The sequence below is a fragment of the Rhinatrema bivittatum genome, chromosome 9 (assembly GCF_901001135.1).
Source record: "Rhinatrema bivittatum chromosome 9, aRhiBiv1.1, whole genome shotgun sequence".
Lineage (NCBI taxonomy): Eukaryota > Metazoa > Chordata > Amphibia > Gymnophiona > Rhinatrematidae > Rhinatrema > Rhinatrema bivittatum.
In genome coordinates, this window is record NC_042623.1 from 224,646,035 (window position 1) to 224,672,395 (window position 26,361).

A 26,361-nucleotide genomic window follows, 5' to 3' on the forward strand; every position below is an offset into this window, starting at 1 on the left:
TTTTGAAAGTTTAGTGCTAGAGCCATGGATTTACTTATTGTCCCCCTTCCAGTCATTAATTCAAATTTGATCATATTATGATCACTATTGCCAAGGGGCTCCACCACGTTACTTCTCTCACCAAATCCTGCACTCCATTGAGATTTAGATCTAAAATTGCTCCTTCTTTCGTCAGTTCCTGAACCAATTGCTCCATAAAACTGTCATTTATTCCATCAGGATCTTTATCTCTCTAGCACTTACCCAGTCAATATTGAGATAATTGAAATCTCCCTTTATTACTGTTACGGCTATGGCTGCTGTGCAACCGCCTCACCCCCAGGGGTCCTTCAAGAGCAGGCTCTCCTGGCTGGCCCAATCCATCTGCTCTATGTCTTGGATGTGCCTTTATAGCCCTGCCTACCCTAGACTCCAGTGCTTCGGCATCGAGCTCGTTGGGCTCCCTGCTCTAGCCTTGCCTTGCTGTGTGTGGCCTTCGGGTCTTCTGCCTTGCCTTGCTGTGTGTGGCCTTCGGGCCCTCTGCCTTGTCTTGCCTTGCTGCATGTGTGTGCCCTTCGGGCCTTCTGCCTTGCCTTGCCTTACTGTGTGTGTGTGTGGCCTTCGGGTCTCCTGCCTTACTGTGTGTGTGTGGCCTTCGGGTCTCCTGCCTTGCTGTGTATGTGTGGCCTTCGGGCCCTCTGCCCTACCTTGCCTTGCTATGTGTGTGTGGCCTTCGGGCCTTCTGCCTTGCCTTGCTGTGTGTGTGTGGCCTTCGGGTCTCCTGCTTTGCTGAGTGTACGTGGCCTTCGGGCCCTTTGCCTTGCCGTGTGTGTATGGCCTTCGGGCCCTATGCCTTGTCATGTGTGTGTGTGGCCTTCGGGCTCTCTGTTTTGCTATAAGGTTCTTGTGACCCTGCCTGAACCTTGACACTGTTGCCTGCCGCCTGCCTTGACCCTGCCTGGACTTTGACTCTGTTGCCTGCCGCCTGCCTTGACCCTGCCTGGACCTTGACTTGTTCCCAGCCAGTACTCTGCTCCATATATCAGCCATCGCCCAGCTCCATACACTCCTGCCGCTTCACATTCCTTCCCAGCCATCATCAGAGACCTTCCAGCCATCCCTGTCTCTCTCCACCTGGAGTCACTCCTGAAGGTGGTGTTCACTACACTGGATCACTGCCCAAACGTAACAGTATGCCGAAGCCACCCTCCAGAGAGAGAGATAGAACCCTGTGTCAACCCGGTGAGTCAACTTTTTTTTCCTCAGACCACAGCATGCCTCAATCTCAAAAGTTTTATACCTGCAATTCCTGTCAGACCTTGAATTACCCAAGCTACCAGAACTGTCTAGCCTGTCAGCTTGCAGATCATGAACATTAGGTCTGCAGTAACTGCTACAAGAGAAATGTTTCTACCAGGAATGTTTGAACTGTTCTACTCCTAAGCCTGGATGGTGGAAGTGTGCGCGTATCCCAAACCTATTACCTTCAGGCAAACCTTGCCCCTGTTGCTCAGCTATAGGACCAGCTGTTTCATTAGGAAAAACAGTCAGCTCGGAGGGATTCAATTTTGTTAGGAACTGGGGAACCTTTTGGGGAAGGGGGAGTCTTTTCCGAAGGGATGGGCTCCACCTTAACCAGGGTGGAACCAGACTGCTGGCGCTAACCTTTAAAAAGGAGATAGAGCAGCTTTTAAACTAGAACAAAGGGGAAAGCCGACAGTCGCTCAGCAGCGCAAGGTTCGGAGAGAGGTATCTTTAAAGGATACTAATGATGCATTAGAATTAGGGCATCCCGACAGTGAGGTTCCAATAATTAGAAAAGTAGTCCAAGTGCCTGTAACTAAAAACTCACCTGAGCTAAAAAATTCTAACTTATCCCTATCAATTAAAAAGCAGAATGAAAATACAAACAAAAAACAAACTTTGAAATGTTTGTATGCTAATGCCAGAAGTCTAAGAAGTAATATGGGAGAATTAGAATGTATAGCAGTAAATGATGACATAGACTTAATTGGCATCTCAGAGACATGGTGGAAAGAGGATAACCAATGGGACAGTGCTATACCAGGGTACAAATTATATCGCAATGACAGAGAGGAGCACTCGGGAGGAGGTGTGGCACTTTATGTCCGGGATGGCATAGAGTCCAACAGGATAAACATCCTGCATGAGACTAAATACAAAATTGAATCTTTATGGGTAGAAATCCCTTGTGTGTCAGGGAAGACTATAGTGATAGGGGTATACTACCGTCCACCTGGTCAAGATGGTGAGATGGACAGTGAAATGCTAAGAGAAATTAGGGAAGCTAACCAAATTGGTAGTGCAGTAATAATGGGAGACTTCAATTACCCCAATATAGACTGGGTAAATGTATCATCGGGTCACGCTAGAGAGATAACGTTCCTGGATGGAATAAATGATAGCTTTATGCAGCAATTGGTTCAGGAACCGACGAGAGAGGGAGCAATTTTAGATCTAATTCTCAGTGGAGCACAGGACTTAGTGAGAGAGGTAACAGTGGTGGGGCCGCTTGGCAATAGTGATCATAATATGATCAAATTTGATTTAATGACTGGAAAAGGAACAGTGTGCAAATCCAAGGCTCTCGTGTTAAACTTTCAAAAGGGAAACTTTGATAAAATGAGAAAATTTGTTAGAAAAAAACTGAAAGGAGCAGCTACAAAAGTAAAAAATGTCCAAGAGGCGTGGTCATTGTTAAAAAATACCATTCTAGAAGCACAGTCCAGATGTATTCCACACATTAAGAAAGGTGGAAAGAAGGCAAAACAATTACCGGCATGGTTAAAAGGGGAGGTGAAAGAAGCTATTTTAGCCAAAAGATCTTCATTCAAAAATTGGAAGAAGGATTCAACAGAAGAAAATAGGATAAAGCATAAACATTGGCAAGTTAAATGTAAGACATTGATAAGACAGGCTAAGAGAGAATTTGAAAAGAAGTTGGCTGTAGAGGCAAAAACTCACATTAAAAACCTTTTTAAATATATCCGAAGCAGAAAGCCTGTGAGGGAGTCAGTTGGACCGTTAGATGATCGAGGGGTTAAAGGGGCACTTAGAGAAGATAAGGCCATCACGGAAAGATTAAATGATTTCTTTGCTTCGGTGTTTACTGAAGAGGATGTTGGGGAGGTACCCGTAATGGAGAAGGTTTTCATGGGTAATGATTCAGATGGATTAAATCAAATCACGGTGAACCTAGAAGATGTGGTAGGCCTGATTGACAAACTGAAGAGTAGTAAATCACCTGGACCGGATGGTATACACCCCAGAGTTCTGAAGGAACTAAAAAATGAAATTTCAGACCTATTAGTAAAAATTTGTAACTTATCATTAAAATCATCCATTGTACCTGAAGACTGGAGGATAGCAAATGTAACCCCAATATTTAAAAAGGGCTCCAGGGACGATCCGGGAAACTACAGACCGGTTAGCCTGACTTCAGTGCCAGGAAAAATAGTGGAAAGTGTTCTAAACATCAAAATCACAGAACATATAGAAAGACATGGTTTAATGGAACAAAGTCAGCATGGCTTTACCCAGGGCAAGTCTTGCCTCACAAATCTGCTTCACTTTTTTGAAGGAGTTAATTAACATGTGAATAAAGGTGAACCGGTAGATATAGTATACTTGGATTTTCTGAAGGCGTTTGACAAAGTTCCTCATGAGAGGCTTCTAGGAAAAGTAAAAAGTCATGGGATAGGTGGCGATGTCCTTTCGTGGATTGCAAACTGGCTAAAAGACAGGAAACAGAGAGTAGGATTAAATGGGCAATTTTCTCAGTGGAAGCGAGTGGACAGTGGAGTGCCTCAGGGATCTGTATTGGGACCCTTACTTTTCAATATATTTATAAATGATCTGGAAAGAAATACGACGAGTGAGATAATCAAATTTGCAGATGACACAAAATTGTTCAGAGTAGTTAAATCACAAGCGGATTGTGATAAATTGCAGGAAGACCTTGTGAGACTGGAAAATTGGGCATCCAAATGGCAGATGAAATTTAATGTGGATAAGTGCAAGGTGATGCATATAGGGAAAAATAACCCATGCTATAATTACACAATGTTGGGTTCCATATTAGGTGCTACAACCCAAGAAAGAGATCTAGGTGTCATAGTGGATAACACATTGAAATCGTCGGTACAGTGTGCTGTGGCAGTCAAAAAAGCAAACAGAATGTTGGGAATTATTAGAAAGGGAATGGTGAATAAAATGGAAAATGTCATAATGCCTCTGTATCGCTCCATGGTGAGACCGCACCTTGAATACTGTGTACAATTCTGGTCGCCGCATCTCAAAAAAGATATAATTGCGATGGAGAAGGTACAGAGAAGGGCTACCAAAATGATAAGGGGAATGGAACAACTCCCCTATAAGGAAAGACTTTTCAGCTTGGAGAAGACGACTGAGGGGGAATATGATAGAGGTGTTTAAAATCATGAGAGGTCTAGAACTGGTAGATGTGAATCGGTTATTTACTCTTTTGGATAGTAGAAAGACTAGGGGGCACTTCTGTTGAATATGGAGGCATAGAACACACTTCAGGCAGCTTTCATCGCAGGCAGGAAAAGGACTTGAGCACAATTCAGCGCTCTCTTTTATTGTACATTCATACAAAGGCAGATGATGTGTCATTACATGATTGGCTACTTTCCCCATAGCAACAGACATGTCTCTACACTATTGGCTTTGGCTCAGGGGGTGTGCACGGATCATATCATTGGCTGCTGAAATCTATACCTCCTGACTTTGTCCTGCCTCTGACTAGGGAACACCCAGCCCCTCCCCCAGGAATTCAGGGCCAAGCACAAGCCAGTGAAATACATGATAGTCAGGTATCCTTTCCCAGGCAGAGATTTAAGCACAAGTGATGCTTTTATTCAGGCAAATGTCAGGGAGAAGGGAAGTTAAGTGTTTAACCCTGATGAAATGGCTTGCTGGCAAGCGCATATTTCCCACATCTCACCCTTTCTGTTTTTGTTTAGGCAGCTCAAGAAAGCTTTAGACCCTTACTGAAATCTGTTATGTCTTGGTATGGGCTGGAAATAGGGGAAGGGGGATTATGGAGAGAAGAAAGCTGATTCGGCGTGGTGTGCCAGCTGCCGATGAGCTCCTGAATCTCCATATCACCCAGAGCTGGTGCAGGTGGTGTGCCAACGCTGCAGGGCTCAGGATTCCCTATTAGGCATCTTACAAGACATCTTTGTATCCGGGCTGAGAGCAAGGTTTCAATATGGATATGAGGGTTGGGTATGCACTGAATACAGCATCACAGGCAGATAATTAAGACAATTATGGTTATTATAATAGAAATCACCCTTTTGAGACCAGAAATATCAGGGAGCCAGGACCATAGCCAGTCCCATGGAGAAGTTGGTATTCTGCCTGAAAGTGGTGCATCAGCAACCATGGTTTCTATCTGCTCTATGGTATGTGTGAGGTTTGCTTTATAGTCTGATATGTATACACAGCAATGAGATCCAATTAATGCACAAACACCACCCTTTAAGGCTAAAATGGTTTCTAAGGTATAGCTGTTCTGTAATGCTACTTCTCTAATCTGAGAGACTTCTGTTGTGAGTAGTTTTAATGCATGGACTGTCTGATTAAATAGGACAGTAGTCCAGTTAGCTAGGATGTGTAAGTCTCTGTAATTCATATCTGTCCCCATTGGGGGAAACAGGCTTCTAGCTATCTGAGTTTCTGTATACTTTTCTATGGGATTATTTATCGCCTCCCTTTTGTTACGGAGCCTTGCTTTGGGTAAATTTTTGACTGCATAGTATGAGGGGAGGATGTAGCCTAGAGTGCATCTGCCTCTCCATCTGGGGGGAATGTGCATATATGCTCTACGCCCACATAACATCCATATGTTTCCTAACAGATTAGTGGACATGTCATTGGTTATCATTTGGGCTATATAACTACAAAGGGTAAATCCTTCATCCCCTCTATACTTTCTGTACTTGCTTGGGTCTCCCACTGCACATCCTGAAATCTGCCAATTGCATACATATATGTGGTATAATTATGTAAGTGTTCAGTGATTAATACAAAGGTTCGGTTACAATATGGATATTTCCCACCTGAAGTCCCTTTCCCATCCCCTGTATCATAGTCCCAACAAAGAGCGGCAGTCTCTTGAATACAGCTACCAATGTGTAGTATGGTATTATTAACTGGAGAGTTAATGAAAACACCTCTCTGTAAAGGATAATTAGTCCATACTGTAAGGTTAAATGGTACAGCATGCATCAGTCGTTCTCCGCAGGCTTGGGTTGGCATGTGTGTGCAGATCCAACAGTCTGTTCGATTCAACAGGTGTGAAAAGTTCTGTGCATCGAGGATGTACATGTTGTTCTGTCAGAGTCCTTGTTCTGAAATCGCCATAGCTGGAGAAATAAGGCAAAGGAGGAGGATGCAGAACACAATTGTTAATGAGTTGGCATTCAGGCAAGAAAAAGCGGCTAATAAGTTCTCTGGAGTTTTCTCAAGGCCTTGCTGTTCTAAGAGTTGTGCAGATTGGTTGGATAGGGCCTTGATCTGTCCCCAGGTCATGTGGTGCTGCTTTTTGCAAGGAGTCCGGTCTCTGTCCTTCTGAGGGCTGTGGAGGCTCAGGGAGAAGTTGGGGATCGGGTCCTGTAGACCCGGACACCTTTCCATCTTTCCACGGCTTGATACCTGTGGAAGCAAGCAGAGAAACATATCCTCGTTCCCCATTTTAAGGGAACGGGACCGTACCAGACATTAAATATTCTATACAAAACTGATGGCTGTGGGTGACTAACCCTAGTCCCATAATGATTACTCATGGCTGTGGTCTTAAATTTGATATGTTTAGATGATTTAAAGTAAACAATACTTTGTTCAGGGGGAAAATCCAGGGGAAATCCCTCCTTTTTAGTTTTTGTTTTGTCAAGAGCTCTTAAGGGTATGGTTGGCTCTCTCCACAATGGCTTGCCCTGTGGTGTTGTAGGGGATGCCAAATAAGTATTTAATGTTCAATTATTGACGAAATTCATGCAAAGGAATGGCTGCAGTAAATAGAGCCATTATCAGTTTTCAGAACAGAGGGTAACCCCATTATCAAGAAAGTTTTGATGCAGTGATCAATTTTCATTCAGTAAAATAGCAATAAATGTAAATTAATCATTTAAAGGAAAAGTCATTTACAGTAAGCAGAATCAAATGACAAGTATATTAGACATTACATTAAACATATGTTACACAAGACTGACATATATTCATTCATCCTGCAAATATTCATTTACACAAAACTGACACATATTCATATTCATTCTGCAATTATTCATTCATAGTCTTCTTGACATCAAGACAGGCAACAGATAACATAATTTAAGCTAAAAATCTTATCAAAAAGTTATCAAAAACAAAATTAGATCAAGGATCAAAAATCAAAAGTCAAAAGGTGTTAGAAAAATGTTAAAATAAACTGCAAAGTGTTCATCTTCACATCTCTTCATGGCAGTGTCAATCTGGAAAATATTAAAAACTGGCATACAGCAAAAAATTACTAAGGTAAGGATTAAAGTGAAAATCTTACTTTTTTAACCTTGAAGAAATCAATTCTATTATTCAATTTAATAAAATCAATTTGGATTTGCAAGAAAAGGCTTGGGAGGGATTGCTTTAGATGTAGCAACCTCTATCAGTAAAAATTTTAAGGTTCAGAATTCTGTATAAATTTTGTGAAAAAGAAAATAAAACTGAAGTTTCTTTAATACAGAAGGTCTGTAGGCCTGAAAAATAAAAACTATTATACAACAGAATTATTAAAACAATAATATAATATAACTTGTAGAATAACATAGCGCCTCCTAGTGGAGACCCCATCATTACTTTATAGATTGCAACTATTGTTCCAGGTTGCAATCAATAATACTCTGAGCTTACTTTCAATGTGGAATATCAGAATAGAATTTCTTCATATAATTATTAGAATAGGAAATTAAACACGCTGTTCACGCTAAAGTGACTGTAACTACTATTAAATGTCCTTGTCAGTAACCTCAGTTCAGTATTAAAGAAGTTTGAAAGTATGTTTGAAAGTATTAAAAAGATTAACAGAAAGAGAGTGAGACGAGGAAGGACTAGTGCAGGAATGCATTGAAAGTTGAGGGAAAAGATTTGGATTAGCAGGTCTGATCAATCTGTCTGAGTTATAACATATAGAAACTAGAGAGAGAAACTGCAGGACTAAGTCCAGTTTTTTTTCCTTTCAAAAGTTCTCCCTTTCCCCCATGAATGGCAAGCAAGAGTTAACAGAAAGACAGTAAAGGGGGGGAGGAGCAGTGTTTCTCAAAAGAAAAGAACTGCACCCAAGGAGTTAATCCTTCAGTCAATAGAAACTGAAAGATAGCATTGTTTAAACTTAAATCTCAGAGAAATGGAGTCATTTTAAATGTGAGCCAAATTAATTTTGCAAGAAGTGAACATTTCACATGAAATTCACACAGCAATTGTTCAAATTTCAGTACAGTTTTAACATAAGGTTATGCATACACTTTGTGGGGGAAAATACTCTCAAAGTATGCAGATTTTTTGTAACTGAATATCAAAGACTAACAGAAACCATTTTTTCCAAGTTTGCTGTGCCTGCTCCAGCACTAGGTGTAGTCTGGTTTGTAACAGGTCATTGTACTGTCTCATTAAATCATTTTTTTCATAGTGATTTTTTCTTTGCTTGTAACACAGGAGTCTAATTAAATCATTTTTTTCATATTGATATTTTCTTTGCTTGTAACACAGGAGTGCAGCTGCCTGGCCCAAGGTCTTATACGCTGATTTCTTTGAAGACCTGGGGGCATAGCCACTGCTCATGGCACTCCGGGCGGCACTCAACTCTATTGCTGCCACACCCAGCTCTTTAATCCCTTTTGTAATAGGAGAGGCTTGAATCCCTTTCAATAATTCCTCCCTTGTGAGATTTCCATGTTCTAGATGAAATCCCATGCTGACCGCGGCACATAAATTGTTACCGGGAGCAGCGGTTTGAGATGGTAATTTACCTGGACAAATTGATGATGCAGAATCAATGACTGTCTCAGGCAATGGCAAATGGGGGTACAGGGAGTGGTTGGTGGGGGAAGGGGGTTGCAGGCAAGATGGAGGAAGGCTAGTTTTTCTGACCTCAGTGTTTTCAGTTTCCTGGGGCCTTTTCTCTGAGATGGACGCAGAGGAAGCCACAGCTTGAAGTCCTAATAATTCTTTTTCTGTAAGGTTTTCTTTCTGCTGTTTCTGCTGAAATTCAATGCTAATCGCCCCACCCAAGCCAGGTTGTGGCTCAATTGTTCTCAAGGACTGCTTTTCTAAAGAAGTGGGGAAGGTGTGAATGGGCTTGGGTGTGGGTATGGAGAGCTGATACAAAGAATTTGCTGTCTCTGAGGGAGACTGAGCATAAGATGGGGGAAGGGTATTCTGATTGAGTCTGCCTGCTTCTAAAAGCACATGGTTTGAAAATGCTGCCTTGAAACTTTTTTTTCCTTGTGTTCTATGGCCTCTGTACATTTTTGCCATAACAATAACTGCCTGATTGGGGACCTTGGAGCCGTATGAAGACAATTGCCTATTAAAATCCAGTCCTGGATATTCAGAGTTCCAGCCTGTGAATACCAAGGGCAACGGCAAGCTATTTCACTTATTAATTTTTCTAAGTCCCCCAGGCTGACTTGCGCTATTTCTTTTCTTCTGGTGATGAAATAATAATTCTTGATGATTTGCTGCAGCTCCCTAGCATGTAGCCTTTGCTGTACAGTCAAATCACTTCCCATGCTCACGAATGTGGGGAACAAACTTGCTAAAAAATACTTAAATATACTAAAAAGTACTTTAAATATACTTACGATTTGCAAATCTGTTGAACAGTGCGCACTTAGGCTATGTCCAGCCGAATGAGCAGAGAGTTTATCATCACGTCGCGGGATCACCAGATGTTGAATATGGAGGCATAGAACACACTTCAGGCAGCTTTCATCGCAGGCAGGAAAAGGACTTGAGCACAATTCAGCGCTCTCTTTTATTGTACATTCATACAAAGGCAGATGATGTGTCATTACATGATTGGCTACTTTCCCCATAGCAACAGACATGTCTCTACACTATTGGCTTTGGCTCAGGGGGTGTGCATGGATCATATCATTGGCTGCTGAAATCTATACCTCCTGACTTTGTCCTGCCTCTGACTAGGGAACACCCAGCCCCTCCCCCAGGAATTCAGGGCCAAGCACAAGCCAGAGAAATACATGATAGTCAGGTATCCTTTCCCAGGCAGAGATTTAAGCACAAGTGATGCTTTTATTCAGGCAAATGTCAGGGAGAAGGGAAGTTAAGTGTTTAACCCTGATGAAATGGCTTGCTGGCAAGCGCATATTTCCCACACACTCCATGAAGTTAGCATGGGGCACATTTAAAACTAATCGGAGAAAGTTCTTTTTTACTCAACGCACAATTAAACTCTGGAATTTGTTGCCAGAGGATGTGGTTAGTGCAGTTAATATAGCTGTGTTTAAAAAAGGATTGGATAAGTTCTTGGAGGAGAAGTCCATTACATGCTATTAAGTTCACTTAGAGAATAGCCACTGCCATTAGCAATGGTTACATGGAATAGACTTAGTTTTTGGGTACTTGCCAGGTTCTTATGGCCTGGATTGGCCACTGTTGGAAACAGGATGCTGAGCTTGATGGACTCTTGGTCTGACCCAGTATGGCATTTTATTATGTTCTTATGTTCTTACCCTGCATACTGCTTCTGGTCCAACTAAGAAGGTTAGGACTATTGACAGCTCAATACTTCATGAAACCCTACAGGAAACTGCTCCCAAAAGCACAAGCTATCTTCTAGAAAGCCCACAAACTCACCTGGACAGGAAGGCTCCCATGACTGCCATATGGGGGTTTCAGAAACAAGTTCTCCTAAAGCAGAGAAAGCTAATTAACCCGAGCAGAGCTCTGCTTCCCTCAGCTGCAGCCTGGTCACGACTAACGAACTGTGCCTCAAGACGTTCCAAAGCTGACTGTTCTTTTAACAAGCTGCCTGTCCACCCTTCAGAACCAGGGAATCATGATCTAGGCTACAAGGATCCATCTCTGCTTACCAAGTCCTTAGCCGTCCAGTCTTTATCCTCCCTTCGTTCCATCACAAGTACTCCCACTATTGGTGAACCATCCATATCAGATTCCATTACCCTGCTGTCTGAAGAGGGGCTCGAACCGGCCCAGCTGCCGCCCCTGGAGGGGTCTGAACCGGCCCTGCTGCCGCCCATGGAGGGTCCTAACTGGCCCTGCTGCTGCCCCAGGAGGGGTTGGAGACTGCCTTGTCACCCCAGGAGGGGTTTGAGACCGCTTCCTCACCCCAGGAAGAGTCTGAGACTGCCTTGTCACCCCAGGAGGGGGTCTGAGACTGCCTTGTCACCCCAGGAGGGGTTTGAGACTGCCTTGTTGCCCCAGGAGGGGTCTGAAACTGGTTCACTGCCCCAGGAGGGTTTTGAGACTGCTTGGTTGCCCCAGGAGGGGTTTGAGACCATTTCACCACCCCAGGAAGGGGTAGAATTCATTGCATCACCCCAGGAGGGGCCTGAGACTGCTTGGTCGCCACAGGAGGGGTTTGTGATTGCTTTGCCGCCCCAGGAAGGGGTAGAATTCATCACATCTCCCCAGGAGGGGTTAGAGACTGCCTGGTTGCACCTGGAGGGGTTTGAGGCTGTTTTGCCGCCCCAGGACGGGGTAGAATTCTTCATTTCTCCCCAGGATGGGAGTGAAATCGCTGCATCAGCTCCGGAAGAGGTTGAGCCCACCTCGCTACCTCAGGAAGGGAACGAACCTGCCACTGCAACTCAGGTGGGGTTGAAAATTACCATGCCACCCCAGGAGGGGTCTAACTTTATTATCACTCAGTACCCCCTGCAGAGTTGGGACCCAGGAGGAGGGGGAGGCCTTAGAGCGGGGGGGGGGGGGGGGTACTGTTACGGCTATGGCTGCTGTGCAACCGCCTCACCACCAGGGGTCCTTCAAGAGCAGGCTGTCCTGGCTGGCCCAATCCATCTGCTCTATGTCTTGGATGTGCCTTTATAGCCCTGCCTACCCTAGACTCCAGTGCTTCGGCATCGAGCTCGTTGGGTTCCCTGCTCTAGCCTTGCCTTGCTGTGTGTGGCCTTCAGGCCCTCTGCCTTGTCTTGCCTTGCCGTGCTGTGTGTGGCCTTCGGGCCCTCTGCCTTGTCTTGCCTTGCTGCATGTGTGTGGCCTTTGGGCCTTCTGCCTTGCCTTGCCTTACTGCGTGTGTGTGGCCTTCGGGTCTCCTGCCTTGCCTTGCTGTGTCTGTGTGGCCTTCGGGCCCTCTGCCCTACCTTGCCTTGCTGTGTGTGTGGCCTTCGGGCCCTCTGCCTTGCTGTGTGTGCGTGGCCTTCGGGTCTCCTGTCTTGCTGTGTGTGCGTGGCCTTCAGGCCCTTTGCCTTGCCGTGTGTGTATGGCCTTCGGGCCCTCTGTCTTGCTATAAGGTTCTTGTGACCCTGCCTGGACCTTGACACTGTTACCTGCCACCTGCCTTGACCCTGCCTGGACTTTGACACTGTTGCCTGCCGCCTGCCTTGACCCTGCCTGGACTTTGACTCTGTTGCCTGCCGCCTGCCTTGACCCTGCCTGGACTTTGACTTGTTCCCAGCCAGTACTCTGCTCCATATATCAGCCATCGCCCAGCTCCATACACTCCTGCCGCTTCACATTCCTTTCCAGCCATCATCAGAGACCTTCCAGCCATCCCTGTCTCTCTCCACCTGGAGTCACTCCTGAAGGTGGTGTTCACTACACCGGATCACTGCCCAAACGTAACAATTACTGCATTACCAATTTGGTTAGCTTCCATGATTTCTCTTAGCATTTCACTCTCCTTCTCGTCAGTTTGGCCAGATCGATGTTAGTATACTCCTGTCGCTATACTCTTCCTCAATCACAAGGGATTTCTATCCATAAAGATTCAATTTTATGTTTAGTCTCATGCAGGATGTTTATCCTGTTGGCCTCTATGCCATCCCGGACATAAAGTGCCACCTGCCACCAAGATGCTCCTCTCTGTCATTGCGATATAATTTGTACCCCATTATAGTGCTATCCCATTGGTTATCCTCTTTCCACCATGTCTCTGAGATGCCAGTTAAGCCCATGTCATCATTTACTGCTATTCACTCTAATTCTCCCATCTGACTTCTTAGACTTTTGGCATAAGCATACAGACATTTCAAAGTGTGGTTTTTGTTTGTATTAACATTGTGCTTTTCAGTTGACAGAGATAATTTAGAATCTTTTAGCTCAGGTGGATTTTTAAATGTTGGCACTTGGACTACTTTTCTTATTATTGGTACTTCTCTGTTAGGATGCCCTAATTCTAATGCTTCATTAGAATCCTTTGAAGATACCACCCTGCGAATCATGCGCTGCTGGACGACTTCTTTCCCCTTTGATTTAGTTTAAAGCTACTCTATCTCTTTTTAAAGGTTAGCACCAGCAGCCTGGTTCTACCCTGGTTAAGGTGGAGCCCTCCCTTTGGAAAAGACTCCCCCTTCTTCAAAAGGTTATCCAGTTCCTTACAAAACTGAATCCCTCTTCCTTGCACCATTGTCTCATCCATGCATTGAGACTCCGGAGCTCTGCCTGCCTCTGGGGACCTGCGCATGGAACAGGGAGCATTTCAGAGAGTGCTACCCTGGAGGTTCTGGATTTCAGCTTTCTGCCTAAATTTAGCTTCCAGAACCTTCCTCCCACATTTTCCTATGTTGTTGGTGCACACATGTACCACAACAGCTGGCTCCTCCCCAGCACTGTCTCAAATCCTATCTAGGTGACGTGTGAGGTCTGCCACCTTCGCATCAGGTAGCATGTTACCAGGTGATTCTCATGCCGACCAGCCACCCAGCTGTCTACATTCCTAATAATTGACTCACCAACTATGACGGCTGACCTAACCCTTCCCTCCTGGGTAGTAGTTCTGGGAGACACATCCTTGGTGTGAGAGGGCAATGCACCACCTGGAGAGTAGGTTCTTGCTCCAGGATCATTTCCTGCTGCACCTGGTTGATACTTTCTGATCATGAGACCTTCCTCCTCCAAGGCAGCACCAGGGATGCCAGACTGGAATTGGGACTTGACTACTATGTCCCTGAAGGCCTCATGTATATACCTCTCTGTCTGCCTCAGCTCCTCCAGGTCTGCCACTGTAGCCTCCAGAGATCAGACTCATTCTCTGAGAGACAGGAGCTCTTTGCATCGGATGCACATGTAAAACTTCTCACCGGGTAAAAAATCATACTTGTGACACTCAGTGCAAAAGACTGGGTGGCCTCCCTCTTGCTGCTGGACTGCTGCCTTCATCTCAAATTTGTTCCGTTTCTAGATATTTGTCACAGGATAAGGAACACAGCAGCAGATTGGAAGGCCAGTACGATGCGTAGCATTCACACATCCTTTGTCATAATGGGATTCAGTGAGTGCCGTCAAGCTGTGGAGCTGCCTGGGACTTGTAGAGCACAGACTGCACGCAGGAGTTCATTTTCAGCTGAATCCAGCCATTCAGTGCTGCAGAAGCTTCGTGCCACCTGAGCTGAACTGCAGTGCGAGCCTGCAGGCAAAGAGGAGGCTCCTGCTGGAAGTACAAACATTGAGTCTATCTGTTTGTATAAAGAGGGCTTTATAACCAACCAGTCTGGACTGGTTTGTGGTTTTCAGCGAAGGGTGGTACTTAGTTCAGTATTGCAAGGCGACAGAAAATTGCTGCTGTTCTGGGCTTTCTTTTCATTGCGCTTGATATTTTTAAAATATTATTTGCAGTCTTTGGTTTCCTCCCTCTCCTCATCCAGTTTTTTCTCTTTTTTCTTCCCCTTTCTAGCTCTACCTGCCCTGTCTCTCCCCTGAGTGTTTATGTTTGCATTTTTATTCTTCTTTCCTCCTTTGCATGTTTAACTGCCTGTGTATATGTCTTTCTAGCTCACAGGTTAATCCAGTAAAGAGTGGTAGGAAGAGCTGCGTTAGTGCCCGGCGCACCCGCAGTTGCCGCACGCAGAGTCCAGCTCACCTACCGCTTGATCCTGTCTGTAAATAGCTTGCAAATGCAAGCTGCGTCTAAGAAGCGTCCGTGAAGCGTTAAGCCCGCGCAACCCATTTTACTGTATAGAGCACTATACAGCGCCTATACAGTAACCTGGGTGCACGGGCCTAACGCTTCACGGACACGCTGGTATCTGTCATTTCAAATGTCATTTCAAATGACATTTGAAATGACAGGTACCAGGAAGTGGACAGTTCTCCGACTCTCGGGATTGTCAGCCCTCTCTCCCCTCCTCCCGAAGCAAGGCGCGAAAAGCAGCCTTGCTCCGAGAGGAGGGTAGAGAGGACTGGCAGTGTAAAGCGACGAAGCGACTTACTTTTTTTGCAGCCCCCCTCCGGAGACGGACATTGGCGAAGACGACCGCGGCTCCCCTGCCTCCAGCCGCCCGCGAAGATGGACGCACGGGCAAAAGCGGCCCCTGTGCGTGCAATTGGGCCGCTCAAGACGTGACGTCACATGCCGTGACGCCAAACTTCGTGACGTCATGCCTTGAGTGGCCCAATTGCACGAACAGGGGCCGCTTTTGCCCGTGCAGGCGTCCATCTTCGCGGGCAGCTGGAGGCAGGGGAGCCGAGGTCGTCCTCGCCGATGTCCGTCTCCGGAGGGGGGCTGCAAAAAAAGTAAGTCGCTTCGTCGCTTTACACTGCCAGTCCTCTCTCCCCTCTTCCCGGAGCAAGGCTGCTTTTCGCGCCTTGCTTCGGGAGGAGGGGAGAGAGGACTGGCAGTCCCGAGCGTAGGATTGCCCGTCCTCTCTCCCCTCTCTCTCTTGCAACTTTTTTTTTCGGTTTTTTTCGCTTTTGTTGCTTCGGGAGGAGGGGAGAGGACGGGGGCTGCCCCAGAGACCAGCACCCATGGACGCGGCCAGGGCAGGTGAGCAGGGGCTGGGGGAAAGTTTGCCGCAGGGGTAAGGGTAGGCGGTAAGTTAGCAGGTTAAACACGTGGCAAAACGGCAGGGTAAAAAAGCCATAGTGGGGGCACGCGTTACTGGATGGTAGGGAAGGGGTTACCCGGGGATTTAAGGACACGGTAAGAGTAGGTTAAAGGGGACTGTGGATCGCAGGAAGGGCTAACGCGGCCGGAAAGTGAGTAGAAAGCGGGTTAGGAGCGGGGTAAACGCGGCCGCACTTTACTGGATTGACCTGTCAATGAGGGAGGTAACACTATATTTAGGATAGGATAAGGGTGTGGTGACTGTGCAAAAGATAAGATGAGTGTGGGGGGTGTTAATATACACAAAGATATGCATGGGTGATATTCTACACAGTATGAGCATGACAGAAACATTCTAATGAGTGTGGGGTGATAAATGCAGAATGTGTGCATGGGGTGATACTGTACACAGGATATTTGTGGGAGGTTACTTCATACAGCAGGGGTGGCCATCTCTGGTTCTCAAGAGCCACAAACAGACCTGGTTTTCAGGTTATCCATAATGAATATGCATGAGAGATTTTCATACAATGGAGACAGTGGATTTGCATTGTATGCAAATGAATGCATATTCATTGTGGATATCCTGCAAACCAGATCTGTTTGTGGCTCTTGAGGACTGGAATTGGCCACCCCGGTACACAGTGGGGCCGATGCAATACTTTGGCGCAGAAAGCAGGTGCTGAACAGTCAGCGCCCGCTTTCTTAACACACTCCCAGGCGCCCCCCTGAGGGTGCCATGCAATATTTAAATTAGGGGGTCGCATTAGCAAGGAGGCGCTAGGGTCGCTTGTGTGCCCCTAGGGCCTCCTTGCTAAGGAGAGTCCGAGTGCATTGGCCCTCCGCTGGTTAGGGAAACTGACGCCAAGTTTATCGGCGTCGGCTTTCCTAAACACCGCACAGCCAGTGGGTTCAGGAAACAGACGCTTCTCAATTGAGCGTCCGTTTCCTGTACCCGACTGCCGTGTTTTTTTAACTTTTTTTTTGTTTGTTTAAAATTTGTTTACTTTTTCCTCCTACTTAATATTGCAATATTAAGTAGGAGACAGTACAGAAAAGCAGCTTTTTCTGCTTTTCTGTACTGGTTTAAGGAGCGCTCAGCAATTAATGCCAGTTCCATGCAGGTGTTAATTTCTGATCGCTAAATGTGCGCCCTAGACGCACACTTTTTTTTTGCATTGGGAGTGAATGCCTAAAAGCCTCAGTGACATGCATTTGCATGTGATTAGCACTATTAGACTCACTCCGCGTTGGACGTGCGTTGTAGAGATGCTAATCCCCTTATTGCATATAAGGGGATTAATTAGTGCCTATACAACTTACGTCCAACTGCGCTCAGCTGAGTGCACTGTATTGCATCGGCCCCAGTGTGGGGGTGATAATGTACACAGAATATGTGTGGGAGCTGGTACTCTACAAAGATTAGTAAGGAAAGAAGCGTCACAGCATGAGTGAAGAGGTAATACTGTACACAGGAGTAGGATGGGGGAGGGGGTCTCCAGACTTTTCAAGGAAGGGCCACATAGGACATTTCAAATCTGCAAGAGAGCTGGATGAGGGGGTGGAGTCTGCCAAGCCTAGTAGAGGAGGGAACATGTCTGTGCTGAACAGGGGATGTGAACAGCCCTCTGGCCTTTTTGATGATTGGAAATGGGTGGAAGCGGAGGGCAGGGTTCCTAGTACTGTGGCAGTCAGGTCAGAGAGTCAGTAATAATATTTCTAGATTTCTTGGAAGTTGGCAACTCTGCCAGACCCCCAGCAACCCTGTTCCTTGCCTTCCCATTCCTCTGCCTCCTGAATTATGTATGTTTGGGGGGGGGCACGCCTTCCTCTCCCCCTCACCCCTCTGCTCTCTTCCCTTCCTTCCCCTCTCATTCACACCCCTTCCCTCCTTTCCTTTCACTCTTACTCTTCCATTCCTCCACTTTATCCACCCCTTTCCCCTTCTTTCCCTCCCCTCTTCTTTTATCCCTTCCCCTCTCTCACCCCTATTCCCTCTTTTCCATTCTTTTCCTTTCTTGCCCTCCCCTCTCTTTACTTCACATACTCCTTTCCCTTCCCCCTCATTCAGTCCCCTCCCTGCTCTCACCACTTCCCCTCCCATCACACACTCGCCCTTTTTTCCCCTTCTTTCCATTTCCTCTTCCCTTCCTACCCTTGTCTCCCTCTCACCACCTTCCTTCCCTTCCCTTCACTCACCCCTTTCTCCCTTCACTAATGTCCCTCACCCCTCCTTTCCCTTTCTCACCTCTCTCCCCTTCCCTCCCTTCACTTCGCTTACCCACCTCTCTCTCCCATTTCAGCGTTGTCTCACTAGCATATGAAATGGTTCATCCAGTCTGCCCAGCAAATTGTTTAGGGTTGTAACTGCCGTTCTGTGCAGGTTACCCCATGAAGAGATGTTCATCAAAAGTTACCACAGGACACCCCATTCCTTCATTTCTATTCTCTAGCTACTAGGGATTCTCTGTTATAATCCCATGCCCTTTTGATTTACATTACCTATCTTGTCTTCACCACCTCTTCTGAGAGGGCATTCCAGGCCTCTACCACCCTTTCCATGAAGAAATATTTCACGACATAGTTCCTGAGTCTACCCTGTTACAGTTTAATATCATGACCCTTAGTTCTACAGCTTCCTTTATCCATTGATAAAAGTTTGATTCATGAACATGTAAAAGCCTGTATCATATCTCCCCTATCTCTGTCTTCCCCAGCCTGCTCTTCTCCCACTGCTGGGCCCTGGCCTCTCAGCCAGTGACTCTCTTATTCATCGTGGGCCCTGCTTGCTCTTGCCCTGCTGACAGGATCTGGCCTCTCCACTAGCGGCACTATCCATTGCCGTTTGTTCTGCTTGCTCTTCTCATGCTTGCAAGCCCTTGGAAATCCTGGCAGCCTTTCTGCCTCTGCTGCGCATTAGGAAAATTAAGACAACTTCCTCCGTGGGATGGATAGGGCAGTGGTAATGAAATGCACGGTGGGTCAGAAAATTGAGCTGCAAGGGCCGTAGTTTCAGGGACCCCTGCTGTAAGGGATAAGTGTGGTGATGATAATGTCAACAGAATTATTTGTGGGGTGATCCTGTATACAGGATTGTACATAGGATACACGTGTGGAGGGAGGAAATCAGTTTGGTGATGTGATTGGTTGACCGATTAGAGCAACAAACAAATACTTTGTGCAAACTGGAAAATCCAGTCTCGAGCACAAACAGCAAAGATCTGTGGTGATGAATACGTTTAAAGGAGAACTGGTGTCATCTTAGTATGTAATCATTTGCCTCATGGAAACAGCTTAAGTCAGCAGTCGACCTAAAACCATTTTTCATTTTTAAGAAGACACATAATCCACATGTACATGGGGAAACCGCTGTACGAGTAATATCGTGATGTCTCCCTCCAGTGGAGCCCAGCAGCTCTCAGGGACCTGAGACGGGCTCAAGGAATTTTTTCCATAGGAGGAAATGTTTCAATGCCCTACTTGCATTGATTTCACTGTGCTGAACCTTGATATTTCCAAAAGTGTTTCTTTACTTACCAAAATTTAAAACAGATGATCAAAACTTCCTGCCAAAGCAATAAGCAGTAAATCTTCAGTACAAGGCATTTTTTTAAAAGATAGGTAAAAGTAAGCAAGACTAGTTGTTCCCAGTCTTGGCCATGCAGAGGTTATGCAGACTCAGAATAAGGGGTTGAGTTTCAAATGAATGTATGTGCATAAAACCTGGTTTATGCTCATAAATCGCCTTTTGAAAATCTACTGGGGGCAAGCACTTGTAAAAGTAGGCACATATCCCAATTAATTACATACATACTTTTATGTGCACTTGCAAGAGGCATTCTGGGAGGCAGAGTTGGGATGGGGAAAGGATTCACATGCCTCCTTTCAGTTTTCGAAGGTATGCTTAGGAGCAGGTATTAAGTTTGTAGACATATGACGGTGCATGTATTGGGGATATCTGTGAGTTTTCAAAGTGGACTGGCTGGGGGGGGGGGGGGGGGCTGTGTCAGGAGACCTGCTTAGGAGGGGGTTCTGAGGCTGGAGCCTGGATGGGGAGGTGATTGTCTGAGGCTGGAGATTAGCTGGGCAGGTCGAGGCTGGCTGGGAATGGTTAAGGCTGATTGGTTGTGGGAGGGGTTCCGGGATCGTGGCTGGTTGGTTAGCTAGAGGTTGCTAGCAAGTAGGACTTGGGAATGACTAACTAGCCATCTATTTCCTGTTATTCACTTTCAAGGATAGCAATGGCTTTCTTTAGTCTACAAAGTCCATAACAAATTATTAGGCAGGTAGTCTAAGGAAAGCTATTGGTATCCTTGAGAGTAACAGATCTGCTTTATGGGATCTGCCAGGAGGTACTTGCAACCTGGACTGGTCACTGTCAGAGACAGGATGCTGGACTTGATGGGCCTGACCTAGCATGGTATTTCTTATGTTTTTATGGGATGGGTGAAGAGGCAGAGAGAGAGAGAGATAGAGAGAGAGAGAGAGAGAGAGAGTTTATTCTAATCCCTACTCTGGTCCTGCTCCCTGTCACATCCCTGCCCTCTCTAAGCTTAACCACCAGCCTGAATGTTCTCTCTTACACAGAGAGCCACCTCCCCATACTCATCATCTTGCAATCCCAGATTATTCCTCTTCTCCCATCCGCCCTTTGTCTACTCTTCTCTGCCCACAACACTCTCAGCTGCAAACCTAACTGGTTAGCTTCAAATGAAAATGAAAAAAAGGATAATCTATTTATTTATTTAAAAATTATTTGTTAATCACCTAACTGTCAAAAAAACTTTCTAAGTGAGGTACAACATATTACAAACAATGTCCAGGCAAATCCTCCCCACATTAATACAATAAAGGTAACCTATTCAGTTGTCAGAAGACATTTCCCATTAATCAAGTTTTTAGCAGTTTCCAAAATCTAAGGTCTTTTTCTTCTATCAGATTTAATGGAAGGTTTTCTTAACCGTTAAGTGTTTTGTTTTGTTTTTTTAAGTTGACCCCTGATTGTTATCACAGAATGCTTTCTTCTTCCAATACATGGGCCCGCGCCTTGTGCGTGGAGGCCCGTGACTAACCTGGCACCGGGCAGGGGCTCACTGGGCTCCCGCTCCCATAGATGCGTGTACATGAAGGTGGTCCTCCCTCACTGTGCCTCTTTATCCTCCGGCGCACTAACCCATTTGCGGCGTGCCTGTGACTTCATTGGGAGCTCTGGCTGCCACCGATGACATGGGTGGTGGGGGACGCTGGGTGCAGGCTGATGACGGCTCGGACCTTTAGGTTCAGGATCAAGCGCGCCATCCTTCCTCTTGCCCATGCCTTCTTTTCCTGACCAGACCTGGCCTCTTGCCCTCATTCTGAGATCAGGACACCCCCAACACCGCAATCTCAGGCACGAGCTCATCGGCACCTTTTTTCAAAAGAGTAAGTCCGCAAGTCATTGCATCCCATGCACACGGTTGCCCCTCCCCCCCAACCAAGCAAGCAGGCCTTCATCCATGTGGTCTCATTTGGCAAGCCCCAAGCACCAGTTTGTTTTAATCTCAAACCACACGGCATGGAAGAGTGCATGCAAGCCAGTGCTCCAGGATTAAGATCCAGGACCCATCGGGGAGTGCCGAAGGAGGGGGGCCAGAGGCAGAGGTAACTGGAGGAGGAAAATGGCACAGGGTTAGCTGTGGCAGCCTCATCTCATGGGAGACAGAGGAGTTGACGCAGAAGCCATGAGGGGTAACATTACATCCCTAATGGGCACATCAACCCAGGTCCCATTCAAGGGCACACACGTTTCCCTGCAGGGTATAGTGATGACGTAGCATATTGCTAGCAGCAGAATGTCCCTGGGGGGCCACCATTGACTTCAACTTTATAGCATAGCTCCCAGGTAGTGCACAGCCTCATGGCATTGACACCCCATTACAATGAACGATTCAGCCTAGATGGTAGGTGGCTCTTACTGGTATCAGGTCTTCCTCACGCTCACACAGGGACACAGATGTGTGGTCCCCTTGCTTGGTGGCAAGGCAGGGGGCTAGTAAGGAAAGATTGCTACTTTGCTTGGCTTCACGGTAGGTGGCAAAATTTGGGGGCATAGCCCCAGTGTCCATTACCATGGCTTGTGTATGGTTTTTTTTAATGGTTATATTAATTGTTATACTAATAAAGCTGTGGCCTTAGCTGACAATTCATCTTGTTAGGATTTGCATATTATTTGTGTCATGTTTGAACTGGAGACAGGAATGTGTGGAGGTGGGGCTGGTCAGGACCGGACAGGGGTTTTAGTCCCGGCTTCCAGAGTAACTATTTAAAACTTTTATTTCACATTTTTCATTGCAGTTGATCATTATTTCCAGTATCTGGTATTGTCCTGCTAATCTTTTCAATTACAGTGTTCACCTGGTGATTCTCCCTTCTGTTATTGCCTTGCAGGCAGCTCCACTGCTGGTTAACGTGAGCTCCTTCGCTGCAGCGAGTCATAGCAAGAAGCTCTATGTGATTGGGGGAGGGCCAAATGGCAAGCTGGCCACAGACAACACCCAGTGCTATGACCCTGTCACTAATAAATGGAGCCTGAAGTCCCCAATGCCGATTGAAGCCAAGTGCATCAACGCAGTTAGCTTCCATGGCCATATTTATGTGGTTGGTAGGTGATCTGGAAGGGTCTGTTTTGTGATTAGTGCCTAAGTTTCCTTTATCCAAGTCACTTCTACAAGCAATAATAAAACCTCTCTTTTTTCAACTGATCAGCCTGGTAGAAAACTTCACTGATGGCACATATGAGCCCACTCTCCTTTTATCTACTAAAGTTCTCTGTATTTGTTATAATAAAGGTAGCATGTCAAAATAATCTATAAATAAAAATTTGATGCATAGCCTGAGATGCCAGTTTTGGCTCAGAGATCACATGAGTTGAAAGCTGGTAAGAATTTATAGCAATCCTAGTAACTATGACTGGATTCATTCAAATATCCACTTGCCAGCTGCTCCTTGGCTCAATTGCTTCCTTTTTTGTATTATTCCTAGCTCTCCTTTCTTTTCTGTCCTATTTTATCTTATTTCTTATGGGGGCTGATATTAGGTCACAGAACAGTTAATTAAGGGGGTCATTTATCAAAGTACTATATGGCGTTTTTGCATGCGTTAAGCACCTTTAACGCATGCGAAAACGCCTTAATGCAGGCAAAAACGCCTTTAACGCATGCGAAAGCACCATAATGCATGGTGCGATGCAAATGAGAAAAATAGGAGGAGTTTGGGGTGGGATATGTGGCCAAATGGGCTGGGCTCACAGTTTTGCGAAGCCTTTAATGTTAATTTTGACTACAACTTTTTCATTTGCGTAAAGCCATGCGATAGGGCTTTATCGTGCATTGCGATGTTTTCGCACATGCCGTTTTTAGTAGTTTTAAGCTCCTGGAGAGCCAGTCTAGCTGTCAGGGCCCTTCTACAACCACAGGGAAGGGGGGGGGGGAGGAGAGAGAGAGCGCCTAGCCATAATTCCCTCATTCTAGGTAGGTATTTATATCTCTATAGGAGCATAGGTATTAGCACAAATTGTGATAAACTGCCTATTACCATTAAACACGCCCCTATTCCTTTCGCATGCATTATTTAGTGCATTTTGATAAATCCAGGCCTAAGTTAGCTGGATATAGTTATCTGGCTGACATAACAGGGATATTCAGTGGCACAGCCGCAGTGCTGAATATCCCTGGCTATTTTAAAGTTAGCCGGATAAGTATATCCGGCTAACTTTAGGGAAGCTCTACGGCATGAACAGAGTTAGCAGCATTGGTTAAGCGGCTTAACTTATGCAGCTAACTGTGGCCCATCCCAAAACGCCTCCCACCCGCCCTCGGACCACCCCCAAATTATGTGGCTGCATACAGCTTCAAATATCTCCGCTTTGTCATTTAGTCGGATAATTGAAATGTTATGCATCTAAATGGCTTCTGAATATTGGCCCTTATACTTCTATTCTGATAGCTAGGCACCATTTTTTATACATCTCCTTTTCTGAGTTTGCTCTTCATCGGTCTGTGCTGTATTCGTGCTTTATATGTATCTGTGTGACACCTTTATAGGATCTGGATAAGGATCAGCACCAGGGCCAGTGCAAGGGGATTAGGCGCCCTAAGCACTTTCTGCCTTGGGCCCCCCCTGTCGGGCCCCCCCCCCCAGTTACAAGCCCGACTCCTACCTCTCGTGAGCGGCAGTGGCAAAGAGGAGTGGAGATTCGAACCCTCACTCTTCTTTGCTGCCACCGCCGCTCGCACCCCCTAATGGTGGGCGTCCTAGGCCCAGGCCTTAGCTCGCCTAGTGCTTCCGTGTGCCCTGATCAGCTCGGATGTTCTCCCCCTTCTCTCGATTTACTTCCATTCATAAGTGATGGGAGAGAATAAGGAGGAGGAGTTTTCAAAACAATAAATTCTCCTCTTGCCTGAAATAAAACTTGGAACAGAAAAGGGGGCTTTTCATGATTTGTAAAATTGAATTGCCATTAAGAAAAATGAGCAGAAATAACTGGAAGTCCTAGTTCACGCTCACAATTAGAACTCATTTGTCATAACTGAGACTTGTGGGATAATTCAGATGAATAGAATTCTTGTCTGAGAGGGTAGAGCTTATTCAAGAAACACAGGCAAGAGGAGAAGGGGAGAAAGAGAAGAGATATGTTACAATTCCCGGTCCCAAGAGGTCTGTCCTCATCTCTCGGCACCAGTACCGGGCCGCAGCCCTTCTCGCTCCGGCGGCACCCGCTGGATCCCTTCTTGGTCCTGTCACTTCCCAGCTCCCCGGCTCGGTTCCAGCCTGCCCTTCAGCTCCTCCGCGGCGGAGGGACGCCGCCGCCTCCTCAACCTCTGCGTGGGCTGCCTCCTAGCCGCAAGGGAGCGATGCCATGCCGCCTCGTCCGGTCCCTCTAGGTGCGTGCTCGTGCCACAGACCCAGATTTAAAGGGGGTGCGGCAGGAAACCTTCCCGCGGCCCTCAGTGATGTCGCATGTCCTGGGTATATAAGGCAAGCCCTGACACTCAGAGCTTGCTTTGGCAACAAGTCTCCTCGCTCTCGCTTGCTCGAGTTTCTGTAGTTGCTATTCCAGTTCTTCTGTTCCTGCTGCCAGCTTCTGACCCTTGGACTGGACCTGACCTCGCTTACCACTGCCTGCCTCTGACCCTTGGGCCGGACCTGACCTCGCTTGCTGCTGCCTGCCTCTGATCTCCTAGGCCAAGCCCGGCCACACTCTTCGCCTAGCCTGGCCTACTTGACTGGATCAGTGCCACCCTTGGCATCAGGCTTCCGGCCTCACTCTCTTCTGGTTGCCACCATACTCTCTCACCTACTCCCTGGGATCATCCACGCAGAGGCCCACTTAATACCAGCCGGCCCCGGTACCCAAGGGCTCAACCTGCGGGGAATGCAAGCTGGTAGCGGCGAAGCTCCAGCTGGCCTCTGTTTCCCATCCAGCCTCACCACCTGACGGTGGAGATCTGTGGGGGTTTCCGCCACAGGTGGCGCCAACACCACCTCGGGCCAAGGGTCCACGGATGCAACAAGATGCTGCCTTGTACAACAATGATGAGGGTCCAATCCTCAATATGATGGACATGGGAAGTCCATAAAGAGAGGAGAAATGGGAGAACATTAAGAGGAAAGGCAGTAGAAAAGAACATTTTTATAATCTTTGCACCAAATTAATGTGGTGGCTGTATTTTCGATTGCATTAGGCTATCCTAGGGATAATGTTAGGTACTAGTATTTGAAAAAGTTTCACTTCTTCACTAAAAGTGGGTGAAAGGAGTAAGCCATCTGGGGCATAAAGACCCTTGAGGATGAAAGAATGACTGGCAGCAGATGAAAAGCTGGGAAGGGTGCCACTCTCCTCTTAGCAATTCAGGCTTGGAAAGGAGAGAGGGAGAGAGGACTGTAGATAGGGGTATAGGCTGAGGGAGAAAGGGTTTGGGGAGCAGAAGGTCTCACATATTCTTGCCCGTCCCAGACACTAAAATGGCTGGATATAGTTCTGGTGGAAGGACATATTGCTGTAATTTACAGGACTTCAAAAGCTACTATCACAGCAATAGCTTAGCACTGAACATGATGCTGTAAGAAATGGATCAACTTTCAACCTATAGGTAAATCTTGCTTACGCTTTGGGTTCTGACATGGGACTGGCTGAGCTATCCCATCTCTCCTCTATGATGCCATGGGTTGAATAGTCTCATCTCTTATTCTGTGATGTCACTGACTGAGGCATTATTTATGTCTTCTACGATGAGTAGTGTGTAGGACATATACTTTCTAGTAAAATTATGTTTTCCAGA

The 26,361-nt window shown here is 46.3% G+C and overlaps 1 protein-coding gene across 2 annotated transcripts in view; it reads left to right on the forward strand.

Moving 5' to 3' along the window:
* The window catches only part of KLHL6 (kelch like family member 6), a 373,289-nt gene that overhangs the window by 345,031 nt on the left and 1,897 nt on the right, over positions 1–26,361 (forward strand). For both annotated transcript variants that reach the window (XM_029616586.1, XM_029616584.1), the window contains exon 6: positions 22,469–22,682. In XM_029616586.1, coding sequence (XP_029472446.1) covers positions 22,469–22,682 — 214 coding nt within the window. The remainder of the gene's footprint in view (positions 1–22,468; positions 22,683–26,361) is intronic.